General features: G+C 43.2%; 1 protein-coding gene across 4 annotated transcripts; it reads left to right on the forward strand.

Moving 5' to 3' along the window:
* Positions 1-509: 509 nt before the first annotated feature.
* On the forward strand, positions 510-8,511 carry LOC100191921 (uncharacterized). Of its 4 annotated transcripts, none has more exons than XM_008649088.3 (12): positions 510-1,083; positions 1,417-1,546; positions 2,136-2,226; positions 2,916-3,138; positions 4,856-4,976; positions 5,041-5,124; positions 5,306-5,425; positions 5,546-5,758; positions 5,847-5,909; positions 6,017-6,129; positions 7,299-7,357; positions 7,918-8,510. In XM_008649088.3, the coding sequence occupies exons 2-12, from the start codon at positions 1,427-1,429 to the stop codon at positions 8,235-8,237; spliced, it is 1,527 nt and encodes a 508-aa protein (XP_008647310.1). In that variant the 5' UTR covers positions 510-1,083; positions 1,417-1,426; the 3' UTR covers positions 8,238-8,510. The 4 variants fall into 4 exon arrangements, with proteins under 4 accessions (XP_008647310.1, XP_020394369.1, XP_008647311.1 ...); XM_020538780.3 differs by having other exon boundaries at positions 550-1,083; positions 1,453-1,546; positions 7,918-8,470; XM_008649089.4 differs by having other exon boundaries at positions 571-1,083; positions 1,399-1,546; positions 7,918-8,470.
* The last annotated feature ends 9,740 nt before the right edge of the window (positions 8,512-18,251 follow it).

The following is an 18,251-nucleotide window of genomic DNA, read 5'->3' on the forward strand; positions in this document are numbered from 1 at the left end:
AGCGTGAGAGAGATTGTTTCTCCGGATCGTAAGCACATGCACATCAATGTGACAAACTGACAAGTTCAAGCGCTCCTAGAGCCTGTTTGGTTCTATACCTAAGTTGCCAACAATTGCCACATTTTTATGACACACTTTTCTAATGTGTCTAAGGTTATGCGCTCAAATTCTACGTCACAATTTATCACATCTAAGGGAATCTTACCATACTTTTACAAGTAGTTGACAAGTGAGACCCAGGCAGGAGGCGTAAAATCTTGTCACAATGGTGGCTCTAAACCAAATATATGTCTAATTTAATTAAACTTATCTAATCTTAGACGTGATAAATTGTCATAAATGATACAATCCTGGCCTTTCTGCTAGGAGAAAAAAAACCTGATGGCTAGTTTGAAAACCCAAATCATCTTCAGGATTTAATGAGATTAGAAAGGAAATTAGTTTATTTCTAACCTAGTTTCTTTCAATCCCAAAGGGTATTTGATGTTACCAAAGTAACCTTGAGGAGAATCCTGAGTCCCGGTCCTGGTCCCGCAGCCGTTTTGGACTTGTCTCGTGGTGTCCGCGTGCACCCCTCTCCCTTCCTTGGTTTCGTGGCCCGTTACCCCACCCTGCTTCCTCTCCGTGGGCACCTGACGCCGCGACCCCGGCCCCGAGCTGGCTTTGCCGGCCAATCGGCTCGCCCGCGCCGACCACCGCGCCTCTTCCCCTCGCCGAGATCGCCTGAAAAGGCAAGCGAGGCCAGCCCGATCCCCCTCCCCGCCCCCCTCAAGAACCAAAAAAGGGTGTCATTTCGTCCTAGGATCGCAGCTCGAGCTCGGTCGCTCTCGCTCACCTCGCTCCCTACTCGCCTGCTTTCCACTTCCTCCGCGCTCCCGATTTCCTCTCCGATTCCTTCGCCGACTCGTTTCTTCTTGGCAATTCGTTGCGCGGGCCATCGCCCCGACGGCACCTGGGTACATCAGCTACAGGACGGGACAGGTCCCTCTTCTAGGAGAGGCTTCGCCAGCCGCCTCCCGCCCCCGTCACTACGGGCGCCGTGGAGCGGAGATCCATCCGGACTTGGATCGGTCTCGTCGCGTGGTAAGCATGTCCAGCGTGCTTGGATGGATTCTAGAGTCTATACAGTAGTGATTGGAGTTATCAATCAAATCCTTTTTCTCGCTTCGGTTCAGTTCAGTTGCGGATTTGTCCGCGTGGTTCCGTACTAATCTAATCCAAATGCACTGTTAGAGTAGGTTATCTATTTGTACGATAAATAATCTGTTGACACTTACACGATTGAACTTGGCACCCAAGTGCTGGTGCAGTTTGTTTCCTGGGGTTCAATTGTATCCATTCTGATCTCACCCTTCATTTTGCGTTTCCCAACATTTTGGCATTAATTTCAGATTACAGCTCTTGTTTTATTGCCAGTTTGAGCAATATGGGTTGGCTGACCAAGTTTTTTAGAGGCTCAACCCACAATATCTCGGAAGAGCAGTATCACAGCAGGCCTGCAGAAGACACAGCATGGAATGAACCCTCTAGCTCTCCTGTTGTGACTGTAAGAATATGCCATGCGCTACTGTTAACATTTTATGTTTTTGAACAATGCTGTGTACTGGAGTTCCTCGTACATCCCTACACTCTAGTTCAGGATAAAAGGATGCAATTCTGTTTATCTAGCTTAGGCAAAGGAGATGCAGTTGGTGTGAGCTCCAAGAAAACTTGTCCTGTTCTTGTTATTGAGAAAAACGAAAGTTCTGATGTATACAATGGATATAATTTTTCTACCCAAGTTACTTGAAAGGACGGTTTTTATTTTACTCCAATTGCTATAAATATATACCACTATGTCTTGTCCATTAAAATTCTCCTTATATGGATACTAATGTTCGCAATGTTTTGATATTGGTCACATGAAAACAACTTTTTTTGTTATTGCTTGTGGTGGTTATGGCAACATTGATACTTCAATCGCTATGTACATATACACCAGCCAATTTCTGGGCAACTAGCCAACTATAAGCTTCTAATAAGGTTTTAGATGGCTCCAAGCTACCAATTGCTTCAAAAATACCATATGCCGTTGTTATAAGCTTTTAAGTAATAAGTTGATTATCTTACTGATCACATATCGGCATGCAATGTAGGACATCCTTTCAGAGTTTAACAATGAGGATATTGACCGTGCTATAGCGCTCTCTCTATCGGAAGAGGAGCAAAGAAAGGAAAAGGCAATAGGTTGGTATGCTTTCTTATTAATTTATGCTGCGACATTCATCCAGGTTCACTTATGTTGCCTGTGATATGACATTGTCAAGGTACTTCGTGTTTTAGAGAAGCACCTATGTCTCATATTAACTGGTACTTAAAATGCCCTTTGAAGCCAATCCACAGCATATGATGATAGTATGATCATCGAAAATCTTTGTTCTAGGATAGTTAACTTATTGCTGTTCATTGTTTTTGATCTTGTCTAATTTTGATCAAGAAAGCCGTTCCTTTTCCATCTTTAAGTGGAAATAGTTCATTCTAGATTTCTATGGATTTCTTAGGTAAATGGAAACATAAGATTACAAAAGGATCTACTCATAAGGAAACCAGGAGTTATCTTATAGTTAATTGTTTCTTACTGCATCCTTGCTTCTATATTCTTTTAAAGACGGATTCAAGAATGTTTTCTTCAATTTCTGTGGTTAAATGTAACAATTACTAACTAAATATTCTTATGGACTTCAACCAAGACCATGTAAGAAAAGTGCATCCCTGAATTGAGCATTAGTGTGTTACATAGTAGTGTATTGTGTTCAAAATTTTCTCTAAGACTATTGTTACTCAGTTTACTTCATGTCTTTAGTGCTGTTAGTTTTCTTATGAATTCATGCAGTTAATGTGTGACACTTTCTGGTTTAATTTGTTTTTACTTCTAGATAAGGATATGCATTTGGAGGAGGATGAGCAACTTGCAAGAGCTATCCAGGAAAGTTTGAATGTTGAGTCACCCCCTCGCAGAAATGGCAGTGCCAATGGTGGTACTATGTATCATCCGCCTCGCGAAACTGGCAATGCATATCAGCCACCTCGTGAAAATGGCAGTGCCAATGGTGGAAATGCATATCACCCATTACCATTTATGTTCTCATCTGGATTCAGGTTCATTTCAATTTGGTTACTAAGTTTACTATTATAGTTTTGTGCAATTTGAGTTGATGGTTATGAAATAGTAAATAAGCATATAACTGAACTAATATTTTTGTTTCCAGAAAGGAAGTACACCACTCATGGACCATACATGCTGCACATGTTACTGCTAAAAAAACAGCAAATCTTATTTTTGTACTATTCCCACCAAAAGCGCCTGAATATTGATTTATGTAATTCATTCCCTGAATACCACTATTTGTTTATTGGCTTCACGCGAAAGGGCCTCTAGATGAGTTGGTTAAGTGGCCTGAGCACCACTCCTCAGGTCCTGAGTTCAAATCCTAGTGGGAGCGAATTTCAGACTGAGGTTAAAAAATGTCACTCGCTGGTTCCCCTGGTTGCGTGCACACGAGATGAATTGACCTAAGAGCTTTCCTGATCTTTCTCGGTCGGGGCTCCGATTGAGCATCTTCTTAATATAATATCGTGGGGGCGGTCTTTTCCGTACTGGCCGAGTTTAATGGCTTCACAAACACTGCTAGTCACAACGATATAATGAGCCTGTTTGGTTCAACTTTTTTCTGACGAGCTTTTCTAAGACCTAGTTGTGGGGAGTCTGAGTATCGTGAGGATTACATACAGAGGAAGATAAAAGGGTCCATAGGGTTTAGGATCTAGAAAGAGTCGAATTCCTCCTATCACGACTACTTGGCCAATTCTGTGTTCACGTTGATTTAGACAATTTTCACCAAAGTGATTCTCATAGAAGCATGCTGAAAAGCTGGCGTTATGCAGTCTGCATCAGGCATCAGCTTCTGTTGGCTAGAATCTGGTTTTAAGCTGAAACAAACGGAGCAATTATGTCTTGAGTGAGAACTCGTCCCAGCAGACTTTTGAATGGGTGCGGTTATTTCGTGTTAACAAAACTACCTAGGACTTTATAATTATTTTGTTACGAAAATATCTGTAGAAATTAGAGCCGAAGAGGAATCAAACTGTACACTCCACCTCCCACCAACTGAGCTATGCATTTCTTCGTTGCAAGGAACAGAGAAAAAACGAATATAGGTGTCTCCACTTTTCAACAACTCATGTAAAGTTCTGGCCTTGTTTTCTCCCACTAACCAATTACGTTATAACCACAGAACAAACTTGGTTGTCCTATCAGGAAAATTCCAGCTGAGTTTGCTTATGTAGTAAAGAAGCTAAACGCATGATGGCATAATTATTTAGAAAAAAAATCCCACGCTGCTTTAGGTATACAACTGAATTTTTTTATCTGATTTGTGTAGTGTGCCCGTTATTATGCCAAGTTCAGTTTCCTTATCTTTTCCCCAGTCTTCAGGAAAACTGTTACAAACTGTGGTGAAATTTATAGCTCAGATGTAGAATGAAAGCAAATATTTTAAAGTGGACGGGGCTTGTGGTTATGCGATACCTTATATGTAAAAGGATGAAGCATGTCCTCAAGGATGTTGTTTCCTTAAATAGAAGTGCCTTGGACATGTGAAATTTCCAATGCTATCAAAAGATTAAGAAATTGTACATATGTGAATTTTCAAATGCTGTCAAATAAACAAGAAATTGTGTATGATTTTTCACATCGATTGTAGTAATAAAGACGCTGTAATGCTCAAGAACACACCAGGATGATTGGCATGGAAGATATCATTTTGACCTTTTTTCTCTTACTATTTTTTTATATAAACTAACTTCTTTTCTGCAGAGCATGCGCAGGATGTCACAGAGAGATTGGTCACGGGCGTTTTCTCAGTTGCATGGGAGCTGTTTGGCATCCGGAATGTTTTCGTTGCCATGCATGTAGTCAACCTATATATGACTATGAGGTAACTTTTTTGTTTACTTTTTAGCAGTTTCTTTCAATGTACTGACCTTAAAGCCATGCTGCAGTTCTCCATGTCCGGGAATCATCCATACCATAAAACTTGCTACAAGGAGCAGTTTCACCCGAAATGTGATGTCTGCAAGCAGTTCGTAAGGATCACTTTATTTACCCTGACCGATCTGTTTATGCTATAAGTTTTTTCTGTTGAACATTTTACTTGCCTGTTTGTGCTAATAAAATCTATCTCCAATATCTTGGAGAATGTGCTTTCTCTACATTTTTCATGATTGACATGTTTACTCTTGCTAATATCTGATTACTTCTTTTCAGATTCCTACAAATATGAATGGCCTTATTGAATATAGGGCACATCCTTTCTGGGTACAAAAATACTGTCCTTCACATGAAATGGATGGTACTCCGAGGTGCTGTAGTTGTGAAAGAATGGAGGTAGGCCAGTTAGCATGTTTTTCTTAATTTGGTCTTGTGGGCATATTTCATGGTTAGAAGAGAGCCTCTGTGTGTGAAATTTGGATCATTTCATTCCAACATGGTTTGTTCACTTACCAGCCAAGGGAATCAAAATATGTATTACTGGATGATGGTCGTAAGCTCTGCCTGGAGTGCCTTGATTCCGCAGTGATGGATACAAACGACTGCCAGCCTTTGTATCTTGAAATTCAGGAATTTTACGAAGGACTGAATATGAAAGTGGAACAGCAGGTTCCTCTGCTTCTGGTCGAGCGACAAGCTTTGAATGAAGCCATGGAAGGAGAGAAGGCTGTATGTTTACTATGCTCAAAACCCAAAATTTCTTTTTCTACCCCACTGTACTGTTAGCTGTAGCTATTTTGTTTCTTTTGGATACCAGGGTCACCACCATCTTCCTGAAACAAGAGGACTATGCTTATCAGAAGAACAGACTGTTAGCACGGTGAGAGTTTTTCCAAACACCAATTGGATTATTCTTTCCTTATTTAATTCTTGTTCTGTTCCAATTTTGTTCTTCTGCTGCATTCTGAATGAGACTGATGTTTTCAGATACTGAGACCAAGAATGGCTGGAAACAAAATTATGGGAATGATAACAGAGCCATATAGGCTGACACGGCGATGTGAAGTGACTGCAATTCTTATTCTGTATGGTCTCCCAAGGTGAAATGTCAACCTTTTGTTTTGTATAATGTCATAATCAGTACCTCCTGACCGAGACAATCTGCTGCCCCAGCTTTAATCTCTACGTGCACTTTTGCCCTCTTTCTTTTCACTATTTGCCATTGCCCCTGCTTTGGCCAAGTCAACACACAGTTGCCCCTGGTTTTGCCACTTTTTTGCAATGAAAGTAGGCAAAACCATAGGGATCAGTGTGTTTGAGTTGGTTAAAAAAAACTCAGTGGGAGAGAAAGAGTGGGAGAGAAAGACTGCCCTCACGGTATTATATTAAGAAGAGACCGAAATATGGTCACGCCCGAGAAAATCCCTGAACCCTGGCTTCCCATCACTAGCGGGCCGTCACTGCCCACTCTGCAACGCCCCAGCCGGAGGGTGGCGCGCAGGCTGTAACCTGGGAGCGGGCGGGGCACAACGAGGAAATTTTTTTTAACCAAGCTAGAAATTCGCTCCCAAGGGGGATTGAACCCAGGACCTGGAGGTGCTACTCGGAAGCCTTAACCATTACGCTGGAGGCAGCAAGGGCAATGGTGCAGAGTTAAAGAAAAGGGGCACGCGTGCAGTTTAGAGGTCAGAGTTGAAGAAAATGGGACAACTAGGTCAGCAAAGTGGTTTCTTTCAGTCTCTTCAGATGTTTTTTCCTTCTTTGTGCCCTCCAAAAAGTTGCATGAGAACCGAGCTAGTGCTTAGGTCGATAAGCAAGGTGGGCTATGATGGGTGTGTGTAGGGGTGGTAATGGGCTCTATGTTTTAGATTATAAAATTTAAGGATCGGATCATTATTAGGATCGGACTCTATTTTTATTCATTTTTGAACTAAAAATTAATTAAGAGATTAAACAAATCGTGAAGAAACATTTGAGTTGTGATCCATTACCACCCTTAGGTGTGTGTGAGTAGCGTGTGTGTGTGTTCACATATGAACCAATGCTACAGCTGTACCCAGATGCGAGGCTTCAAAAAAAAGTTGCATGGAATTGGAGATGTCTGGAGTATGAACTGACTGCAGACTTCACGAGGAAAATAGTTTACTGTTGTCCATCGTCACAAATATCTTCTCCTATACCATGTTGTTTTGTTTGGTTCTACATTGTTGAATCATTAAGGATGCTCAAATTTGTTTGTATAGACTTTTATGGTGTTTTGTTCTTGCAGATTGTTGACAGGTTCAATTTTAGCTCATGAGATGATGCATGCATGGTTGCGGCTTAAAGGTGATACCTAGTTCTTGTGTTCTTCCTCGGCCCAAAATAAGGGAGACCTATTTAGATCTGACACAGCAACTAAGGGTGTGTTTGGTTGTGGGACAGCTAGGACGGGATCGTCCCCTGACGTCCTCTCTCGTCCCTCCAATTTTGAGGGACAACAGTCAACAGGGGACAACACAGGATAGTACTGTCCCAACCCTTGACCCAGAACCAAACAACCTAATTTGAGGGATCGTCCCGTCCCATCCCGTCCTGTCATTGCAACCAAACGCACCCTAAACTAATGTTTTAGTTCTAGGCTAGCAAGGACATTAAATTGTTTTCAAGACTGAACAAGTTTTTATTAGCCAATTCTAGTGAACTGGTGGGGCTGCCATGTAAATTGTTAGAACTCAGTTTTGGTGTCACAGATAATTACTAACTAGAAATAAGAACACAACCAATGCTAATTTGTCGGTGAAGAAAATCTTGCATTCATTTGGCAATTGCCATAATAATTTGCGTACACATCCTATCTACTTGAAACTGTTACAAGGACATTTCTGCTAATGAATATGTCATCACAGGATACCGGACACTGAGCCCAGACGTAGAAGAGGGCATTTGCCAAGTTCTTGCTCACATGTGGATCGAGTCAGAGATCATGGCCGGATCAGGCAGTAGTGCCGCATCGTCATCCTCAGGATCTTCGTCATCCACATCATCGAAAAAGGGCGGGCGGTCCCAGTTTGAGCACAGGCTTGGGGACTTTTTCAAGCATCAGATCGAGACGGATACTTCCATGGCCTACGGAGATGGTTTCAGAACTGGGAATCGAGCCGTTCTTCATTACGGCTTGAAGCGCACCCTTGAGCATATCCGGCTAACTGGGACCTTTCCATTTTGAAGTAGCATGGATTCATATTTTGGGAAAGCTTATATTATATACATGATTTTCTTCCAGAGTTCCATTACAACCAAAGAGATAAATTGTAAAAAAACATTCTTTCCAGAATCCAGAGATATAATATCTATGAAGGCCAAAATGAAGTATTAAATGATTGAGATCGATGGTCAGTCTGCCCAATCATTTTGTATTCTGATCAAACTCTGGAATGAAACAATGGCAATCTTTTTATATGGTGTCAGTTTCAATAAATACCAGTACCATTTTACAGTATATATACAGTTGCTTTCATGTGTGAGCTTATCTCAAACTACTTCGTCCGTTCCAAATTATAAGGTGTTTTAGGTTGTGTTTGTTTTCCTTTTAGATTATATAAGTTGGATTATAGTCAAAGTGTAGGAGGATAAATATATCAATTTGAGATCACAAATTGTAACACACAAAATCCTAATTTTGGGATTTAAAAATTAAAAAAATATTATCCTGAAATCTAAATAAGAGTATTTTCTTATAAAAGATTAAAGTAAAAGTATCTCATAAAAGATATTATATATTAGAAAGTATTTCCTCGTAAAACAAAATAAGTAGTAAATATTGAAGTTTTTGAATGAACTTTTAATTTGACTACATATTCAAAATACTTTCGCAGAATGAATATGATGTGTGTTGCATATTGAACATTACCTAAATAAATAAGGTAATAAATAAATGAATAAACTTAAGACATATATTTTGCATTTATGTTGGAGATTTTTTTGTGCAAATTAGAATTCTATTTGAATTTAAACCTAATTGGAATTGGAAAATATGAAATAAAAAGGAAAATCACTCACCGGCCGAAACACCTGTACTCGTGGCCCACCTCCATTCCATACTACAGGCCCAGCCTACTGCTCACGGTGGCCGAGCGCTAGCATGCACACTGTTGTTATGTGGGGTCACCCCGCCAGCCACCTTACTCGCGCTCATCTCCCTCTACTCGCTGACGCAAGGGCCCCACCAGCCAGAAGTTTCTCCTTCACCATAGCAAGCGCGAGCAGAACCGTACCCGCCGGATAAGTAACGAACTCCACCAAACGCGCAACAGACCCAACAACCAGTGCGGTCGTGCCAAAAAATATACAAGAGCCGATGACCCCCCTTTCAATCCCCAGCTCTCAGAACCCGTGTTCGCCACCAGATCCTCGCGCCGCTCGCCGCCTGGCCATGGCTTGTCTTCAAACTATGGTCATGCCGTGGGGCACAAAGACGGGAGGTCGAGATGTGAGGGGCGGCTCCGCCGTGGTTGCGTCATGCAGCCGAGCCATCATCTCCAGAGAAAAGAACTGGGGCGTCGATGTCGTGTTTGGATCTCGGAAGCATGCTCGATCGGGCGCGTGAGGCTTCGGTGCAGCTACGAATCCTCACCGATGATCGCCTCCGCCGCAGAACTCCATGATGCCGTATGTGTGTGTGTTGGGGGGGGGGTGCTATGCAGTGTAATCACTAGTGAGTCATCCTCTCCTACGCTGTAGCTCTTCTCCGCTTCGGGTAGCTGCTGTGTGCAGGGGCGTGCCGAGACAAAATGAGGCCCTATACAAACTATTGAATAAAAAACTCTTTTTACTAAATTATTTAAAAACAGAACTGTAAGTATTAAAATGTTGTAATGTAGTACATAGAAATGGAGTTTATGGAAAAATACCTATTTAACTATTTATTGTATGAATTTTACTTGAATAACTTCATTCTCTTAGTGTTCATTGAAATAAATTCTTCAATGATATGCTCATATTCAATCTTGTCCAATAATTCACTCTTAAATGCTATTGTAGCTAAATCAGTAAGTCTTTGTTGTGTCATTGTAGAACGCAAATAGGACTTTAATAGTTTTAATTTAGAAAAGCTCTGTTCTACTGATGTAACAGTCATAGGAATGGTCAATAAAACTCTGTACATATTTGCATTAGGATTGGTTGGGGTCCTTGATAAGCTCGTTATGCTTATGTGTCATCGGCCGGTAGTTACAAACAGCTGCAAATGAATAAGATCTCCCTAGCCATGCATCTGTAGGGTAGACCAACTAACCAAGTAAAGCCTGGCGGTGGAGGCTAGAGGCTGAAACATCCCAACAGCCGATAGAATATGAAATTATCTATTTATTACTTTACATAACCTGATTTTTATATTATATGGGTCATACATGTATAAATTTGGAGGCCCTTGAAAATTTGGAGGCCCTGTTCCAATGTACCTGTTGAACCCGGACCGCTCGTCGGGCCTGATAGGTGGTGGTATCACACCCTTCTCAAAGGAACCGTACGTGAGACTCTCGCCTCATACGGCTCCGTCCTGGAATCAGGCCCCCCCTTCCTTTGACCAACGGGTCCTCGAACCCGGGGTTACGAATCATTCATTGATTGATTCAAGGTAGCTTTAGCCATTGTGGGTAGAAGCTAGTCGCCAGAAGCGAAGCGATCTTCCGGGCCGGAAAGGAGGCCTTTTTCTGACGCGTAAGCTACCGCAAAATGAATGAAGGAAAAAGGCCTCAGGATTAGAAAGACTAGAGAGGCATGGAGGGCCGACTACAAGACTACGACTACAATACAAACCATGAGCGATAGCGAAGCCTTCAGCCTTTTTTCCCCCCTCCCGCACGGCCCTGGCTGTGTGCGTCACGATTCAATCGCCAGATCGTCGGGTTGCGATATGCCGGTGGGACGTCCGTCGTGGTGCCGCTGGTGATCGTGTGCAGGAGCTTGTGTGGCATGACTACAGATTAGAGTGGGGCTATCAGGATCAGGGCGCGGAAGCATCGGGTGGCGCTCGCCAGCGTGAAACCCCGCCACGGTGGCGAGTGCACTGCCGCCCAGGGTCCGGCAGAGGGAAGAAGATTTAGGTGCGCCGTTGGATTAATCAACCGTGTAGATTAGAATCTCCATAACTCTTTGCCCAATAAAATCTAAGCCCTCGAGATCAAATCCGTGGGCTGGGTAGTGGTGCTAGCGTGGCTATCTTTAGGACCGTGGATCCTTGATCATGCGGTGTCAGCTGCATGCCGATTCATAAAAGGTGAGGGAGTAATCTGGGTCGTCTGAGTGAAATCCAACAGCTGTTATCCAAGGATACCCCCCATTTTGTTAAAATACCCTAAGTAATTACAGAACCAACAGTCCATCTAATTCATAGGAAATATCAGTTGGGTCCTCAGTTTTTACAAAACAGCCCCTAAAATTTACAAATAAGTCCCTAGAAGCCATTTTAGGTACTAAATAAATAATAGAAACTTCGTAAATTCATAACTTTTGCATGACAACCTCGTTTTAATCCGTTCAAGTTGCACCATTTTCATAAAAACATTTTATTCGCAGTAGCAACATCATGTGTACCATATTCCATATGTTTATAATTAGATAAGTGTTCAATCTATATTCAGTAGATTAACTCTACTAATCTAGATTAATCTCTCTATAATTATTGTCGGGGGCGGTAATTAGGGACACCTGGATTCTCCCCCTAACAAACGCACTTAGAGAAATAAGGACCAAACCCCCGAAGGGTGACAACTGAGCCGCCTATAACAAAACCGAGACACCCCCCGAGGGTCTCCCACCTCGAGCAGGGCCCCACCTCACCCGAGGTCGACACCACTTGCTCTACTTCGCCCGAAGCCGCCTCAACCCAGTCCGTCTCGCTCGAGCTAGCCTCAAGCGAATAGGACAAGGGCACTCGAAAATAGACGGGGGACATGCGCATTTAATGCGTGTGCCAACCCGCGCTGTGGCAGCAGAACATAGTAGCGGACAAGACAACAATCACGTCCAGCGCAGCGATATGATTACGCATACATCATAGTGCGCGCATGCCGCCTGACGCCTTCCGATGGGACGCCTAATGCGACAAGCCGAGCGGATAGGCCTTCGGGCACAAACCACTCCGCCTCGCCTGACCCTGGGCTTAGCCCTCGGGCAAGTTCTCCGTCTCGCCCGAGCTCGGCCTTGTCCACCGACCTTGCCGTGAATCCCACAAGACAGCTACTCTGCCCGACTGTAGCGCACGTCGAGAAACGGCTCGACTAGCGCCTCGGGAAGACTTCTGCATCAACCAAAGTAGGGACTCTGATCTTGATGAGCGTCGTAGGGAATCTCGACATAATCACATGGCAGGACGATGACGCGCCCCGTAAGCAGCCTTTGGCCCATACCCCGACGTTGTTCACAACCACTACGGTACGGGGGGCCTCTCCCTCGGGGGCTCGGGCGTACGGACACCCCGTCGGCCTCAGCTCTCTACGTAGAGTCAGCAGGCGCGAATCTACTACATGGTTCGCCGTCACGTCAGACGCCAGGGCATCTCTCCTTCGAATACAAGACATAGCTTCACTGCAGACGCTCCCCTTGGTGTATAAATTGGGCAGTGGTCCCTCCATGGGATGGGGACAGACGTAGACGAACTCTCGCTTTCTCATTCTGTCTTAGATATTGGCACTTGCCTCAATCATCTCTAGGGACTTGGGGACTTCCCCTCTCTCGCTGTGCTTGTAAACCCTTACTATAGGCACCACAATGTGAGTAATATAAGCCTCATCCTCTCTGCTAGAAGTAGGGCCTTGAGTAGCCCGAACTAGGATAATTGCTTGTGTCACCTCGCACACCATATAGAGCCGGCCACGCGACACATTTACTGGTTGGTTAAGGATCCATGGTCCAAACATCGACAATTATAATCTGATTAAAATGTAATCCTTAATCAAGTTATGATTCAGATTAAAGTTGAATTAATTATTTTATGTACTTCTTGTCTATTTGTATGTATTGCTACGAGTAGCAGCGATGTTACGAGTCACCCGAAGACCAATTTGGTGAAGTACCTGGGATCTCAAGTCCAAGGCAAGTTATGCCTTGATCACTCTTCTTTACCTAATAATGTTCTTGTTAATCAAAGTAACATGCTAGGGTTAAATCAACAGCAAAATTGGAACATGGACCCAATAGTTTTCGCTAGTTTTGTTTACCCCACACCATGCAGATAAATGAACTATTGGGTAGATTTGTTATTGCTCTACTTGGTTTTGGGATTAAAGGTTACATCTAAATTATGATCATGTTCCAATTTTGCTGTTGATTTAATTATTGTTCATGACAAGATTATTGTGTTAATTGGAACATGGAGAACCACCCAGGAAAACATTGCTACCACAAGGGTGGTATGGGACGCCCTTGGCTGACTAATTAGGAAAGCTATTGGAGGACTACCTTACCCGAAAGGGGCAAGGGTGGTAGAGGAGCTACTGTTATAGGGAGGTTCTTGGGTCGATCATGCTGCGATGGATTTTCGGACAAGGGATTCCAATATCGCCCTTCTTAGAAACCGTAGCGGGTTTTCTGAAGCTAGTGGAACTTTGTAAGGGCCTCGTAGTGCTACCCTGCCTCATCTCCTCGGTAGAGATGTATGGGATTTATGACCCCATGGCAAATGGGTAACACGACTTGTGGGTAAAGATGCCCAACCTCTGCAGAGTGTAAGACTGGTACATCAGCCGTGCTCACGGTCATGAGTGGCTCGGACACTCACATGATTAATTTATGGAACTAAACTTAATTTGTCATTTGCATTGCATTGTGGGTGTTTTTATCAATTGGGATCTCTTATTTAATTGGGTTGGTATCTACTTGTACTTAGTAACAGTTAATAAAACTTTGACCAACTTTAAAAGCAATGCTTAGCTATAACCACCACCTTTGGTAAGCCTTACACTTCACATGAGCCCCACTATATGTGCACTCATGCACATTATTCCCCACAACTTGTTGAGCGATGAACGTATGTGAGCTCACCTTTGCTGTACTCACATTCCCCCCAGGTCAAGAACAGGTACCACAAGATAAGGAGCATAAAGGATGTCGCGATGAGTTCGTGAGAGGTCTAGGCCATCGTCTCCAAGTCAACTATGGTTGCTGGATCGTTGTCTTCGTATGATGTAATTATTTAACTATTTTGTACGGAACTCCATTATATATTAAAGATGTGACATTCGTTTCTGTACCATGAGTCATCATATGTGTGAGACTTGATCCTAGCACGCATTTGATTCGCGCCCGAGTTTGCCCTTAAACCCGGATGTGACAGAAGTGGTATCAGAGGAATGTTGATTGTAGGACAAAACATAGATAGAATTGGACAAACGTTACCTACTTACCTTTGCTACTCTGATTCTTTCCAAACTTACGTTAATCTTTTCTTATCTATTGCTGCTTTACTCTTATTACTCTTACCTTTTCTCTTCTAAAAGACAAAAGTGGATCTCACACTTTGAAATCCTGTACCAAAAGTGACCCTTAGAAACAGGAGATCTAATCTTAGGAACAAAAACAAAACTATTTTTATAGGTATCTATGCGCTTGAATGCTTGTTCTTATGATACATATCTGATTTGGTTCTTTGATTGAGTGTGATGAGTTGTAGAGCAATGTCCACAATTGCATCTAAATATGTATATGCATAAAAATATAATTAGAAAGATAGATTAACCTCCATAAAAAAGAAGAACAAACAAATCCATCTTATCTTAAAAGATTCTATCCTAACTTAATAGATTTCATCTTATCCTAACAAATCCACTTATACCAACCTAAAAGGATGACCATAATCTATAATCTAATCTAGTAAAAAAACCTAATCTAAACCAATCTATTCTGATAGGATCCAATCTAAGGTAACACAATATGATTAATCTGATCTAGTCTAATCTAATCTAAAACTCTTATCTTATTTTGATTCGTCTTTTTTGCCTATATCTAAAGGTTAGAACCAATTAACTCAGATTAGTTAATATTGGTAAAATGCATTAGGCTACCACTCCTAGAAACATTGTTCTCACCTTATTTACCATACCTTAAATTGGTGCCCTAGCCTAACTCGTCCATGTACAACTACTTGACCTACATGTTGGATTGCATAATCTGTACATAGACCAAACTAAAATAAAAGAACCCAAGATTTTGAACTACCTCATATAACCTATCCTACCCTATCTACTTGTCCCTAAACCCCAGATAGAGACACCAAGATCTGAAAAGGAGAAGATCAACTTCATCAAAGGAAAGATAGGAGTCAAACAGATTCCAAGGTGGGTCAAGATCCACCATCCATGATGGAAGCTTTCTGTGTCCTAATCTTCCTTACCTCGACCTATCTTTACTCTATACAAATATCCTTTCCTAAAAAGATGTCTATGCTTTCCTAATCACCTACTTATTAATGGAAAAGAAAACTTTGTGGTATTGGAACCCATTTAGAAACTAAAAGCTAAACAATAAACAAAACTAACTACGTCCTTTTCTTACTAATCTCGAGGACGAGATTATTTATAACGGGTAGAATTTGTAACACCCAAATCCTAATTTTGGGATTTAGAAATTAAATATATATATATATTATCCTAAAATCTAAATAAGAGTATTTTCTCATAAAAGATTAAAGTAAAAGTATCTCATAAAAGAGATTATATATTAGAAAGTATTTCCTCATAAAACAAAATAAGTAGTAAATATTTAAGTTTTTGAATGTGTAAGGAAAATGGACCCCGGGCCATTTGGCTCAATAGGTTTTGGTGTTTGATGATCAACATAACCTGTGGACTAATTTGTTTGCTGGTGTTTATGTTTGTAGTTCACAAGATGCGAAGAGGATTGGACTAAGGCACTGAGGATGCAACACCTCAAATGAAGACATAAAAAGAGCTTAGAAGTCCAAGACTCAAGAACAAAAAAAGCCCAAAGAATCAGCAAAGAAATCCAAGAAGTGGGCGGTCAGCCAGCGCCCTGGTGGCGCACCGGACAGTGCACAGTGCATGCCCGGTGTGCACCAGACTGTCTTGTGGGACAACCGGACAGTCAACGCAGAGAGGCCTACAACGACGCTCTTGGGCTGTAGCACCGGACTGTCTGGTGTGCACTGAACAGTAAGGCAACGGTTGGATCCAACGGTCGACTGTTGCAGACTTCAACGGTCGGCTGACGTGGCAGGGCACCGCATAGTGAACAGTGCTTGTCCGGTGTGCACCGGACTATCCGGTGCGCCCGTCGATAGAAAGCTGCTACTTTCTGTCCAACGGCTAGAAGTGTGGGGGAGGCTATAAATATCCCCAACTAGCCATTTGAAGGTGTGGGAGCCCAAACAACATACCAAGGCATAGTATAGACATTTCCAAGTGCTCATACACCCAAGTGCTTAATAGAATCACTTGGTGATTAGCATAGGTGCTTTGCGAAGTGCTTAGGTTAGTTAGATCGCATTAGCGCTTGCTCTAGGTAAACCCTAGTTAGTTGAGTGAGTTTAGAAAAACCACACAACCCCTCGGCACTTGCGCGAGCCATTGTAATTGTACCGAGTGGGGCGAGAGTCTTGCGATACCGTGACAACTGAGTTTGTGTCACGACCACCACCGTGTACCAGAGGGGACGAGGCTCGCGGTGTTTCGGCTGGAAGCTCGTTAGTGGAGACGGCGGGGAGCGTCCGAGAGGAGCCAGAAGTGGAGCAGCACTTGCACGTGGAGAAGGCCCGCGGCTCTCTACGGAGTTACTCGACCGAGGTGCTTGGCCCTCGCGTGGGCTTCCCTTTGCATAGGGGCACCAACGAGGATTAGTCGGGACCTTGCGTGGTTCCGGATACCTCGGTACAAATACCAGCTTCATCCATGAGAGTTTGCATCTCTACCTTGCTCTTTAGCTTCCGCATTTATATTAAGCATTTATGTTTCAATCTTGTCTTATACCTATACTATTTAGGATTGAAACTTAGTCATTGCGGTAGAGATAGCAACATTTAGACAAAACCTAGTTTGCACATTCTAGTTTGATTATTTGCATAGGTTTTGCTCTAGGGATTTATTTGTGGCCTAGTTTAGATAAAGTTTTATATGTCCTAATTCACCCCCTCTTCGACGACACTAACTTCCCATATTATAGTGCTAGAATGTCTTGTTACCTAGAGGTCGTTGATCTAGGTGTTTGGAGATGAGAGCACCTAGAGGGGGGGTGAATAGGTGATCCTGTAAAATTCAATAACTAATCGCCACAAAACTTGGTTAAGTGTTAGTATGGCTAAGTAGCGAGCTCTTGCGAACACAAGTATCACAGAAAAAACAATCACAAAAGACACGCGAGTTTATCCCGTGGTTCGGCAAGTATAACACTTGCCTACCTCCACGTTATGGCGTCCCAATGGACGAGGGTTGCACTCAACCCCTTTCAAGTGATCCAATGATCAACTTGAATACCACGACTTTTCTTTGCTTATCTCTTTTCCCGTTTGCGAGGAGTCTCCACAAGTTGGAGTCTCTCGCCCTTACAATAAAGATTACGATGAAAGCACAAGAGTTAGGATGGGAAGCAACACACACAAATCCGCAGCAATACACATGCACACAAGCCAAGACTTGAGCTCAAAATAAAGCACAACGAGTTCACTACAAGAATGGAGCTCAAATCACTAACACGGTCGATCAAGTGCGCGGAGACGGAGTGTGGAAGACTTAGAATGCTCAAAATATGCTTGGGTGACTCCTCCATGTGCCTAAGGGTCCCTTTTATAGCCCCAAGGCAGCTAGGAGCCGTTGGAAGCCAACAAGGAAGGCAATTCTTGCCTTCTGTTGGGTGGCGCACCGGACAGTCCGGTGCACCACCGGACAGGCACTGTAGCATGTCCGGTGCGGATCTCCTTCCTAAATTGGCGCAGCCGACCGTTGCAACTTCGGGCTGGTTGGCGCACCGGACACTGTCCGGTGCACACCGGACTGTCCGGTGCACCCAGCCGACCGTTGGTGCGGGCCACGCATCGCCCGCGGATTGTGAGGCCGACCGTTGCGCTGGTGGCCATTGGCTCACTGGACAGTCCAGTGCACCATCGGACAGTCCGGTGAATTATAGCCATACGCCGCCAAAAACTCCCGAGAGCGGCCAGTTCACCGGAAGCTAGCATGGCGCACCAGACACTGTCCGGTGCACCACCGGACAGTCCGGTGTGCCAAACCGA

The sequence above is a fragment of the Zea mays genome, chromosome 6 (genome assembly GCF_902167145.1).
Source record: "Zea mays cultivar B73 chromosome 6, Zm-B73-REFERENCE-NAM-5.0, whole genome shotgun sequence".
In the NCBI taxonomy this organism is placed as follows: Eukaryota; Viridiplantae; Streptophyta; class Magnoliopsida; order Poales; family Poaceae; genus Zea; species Zea mays.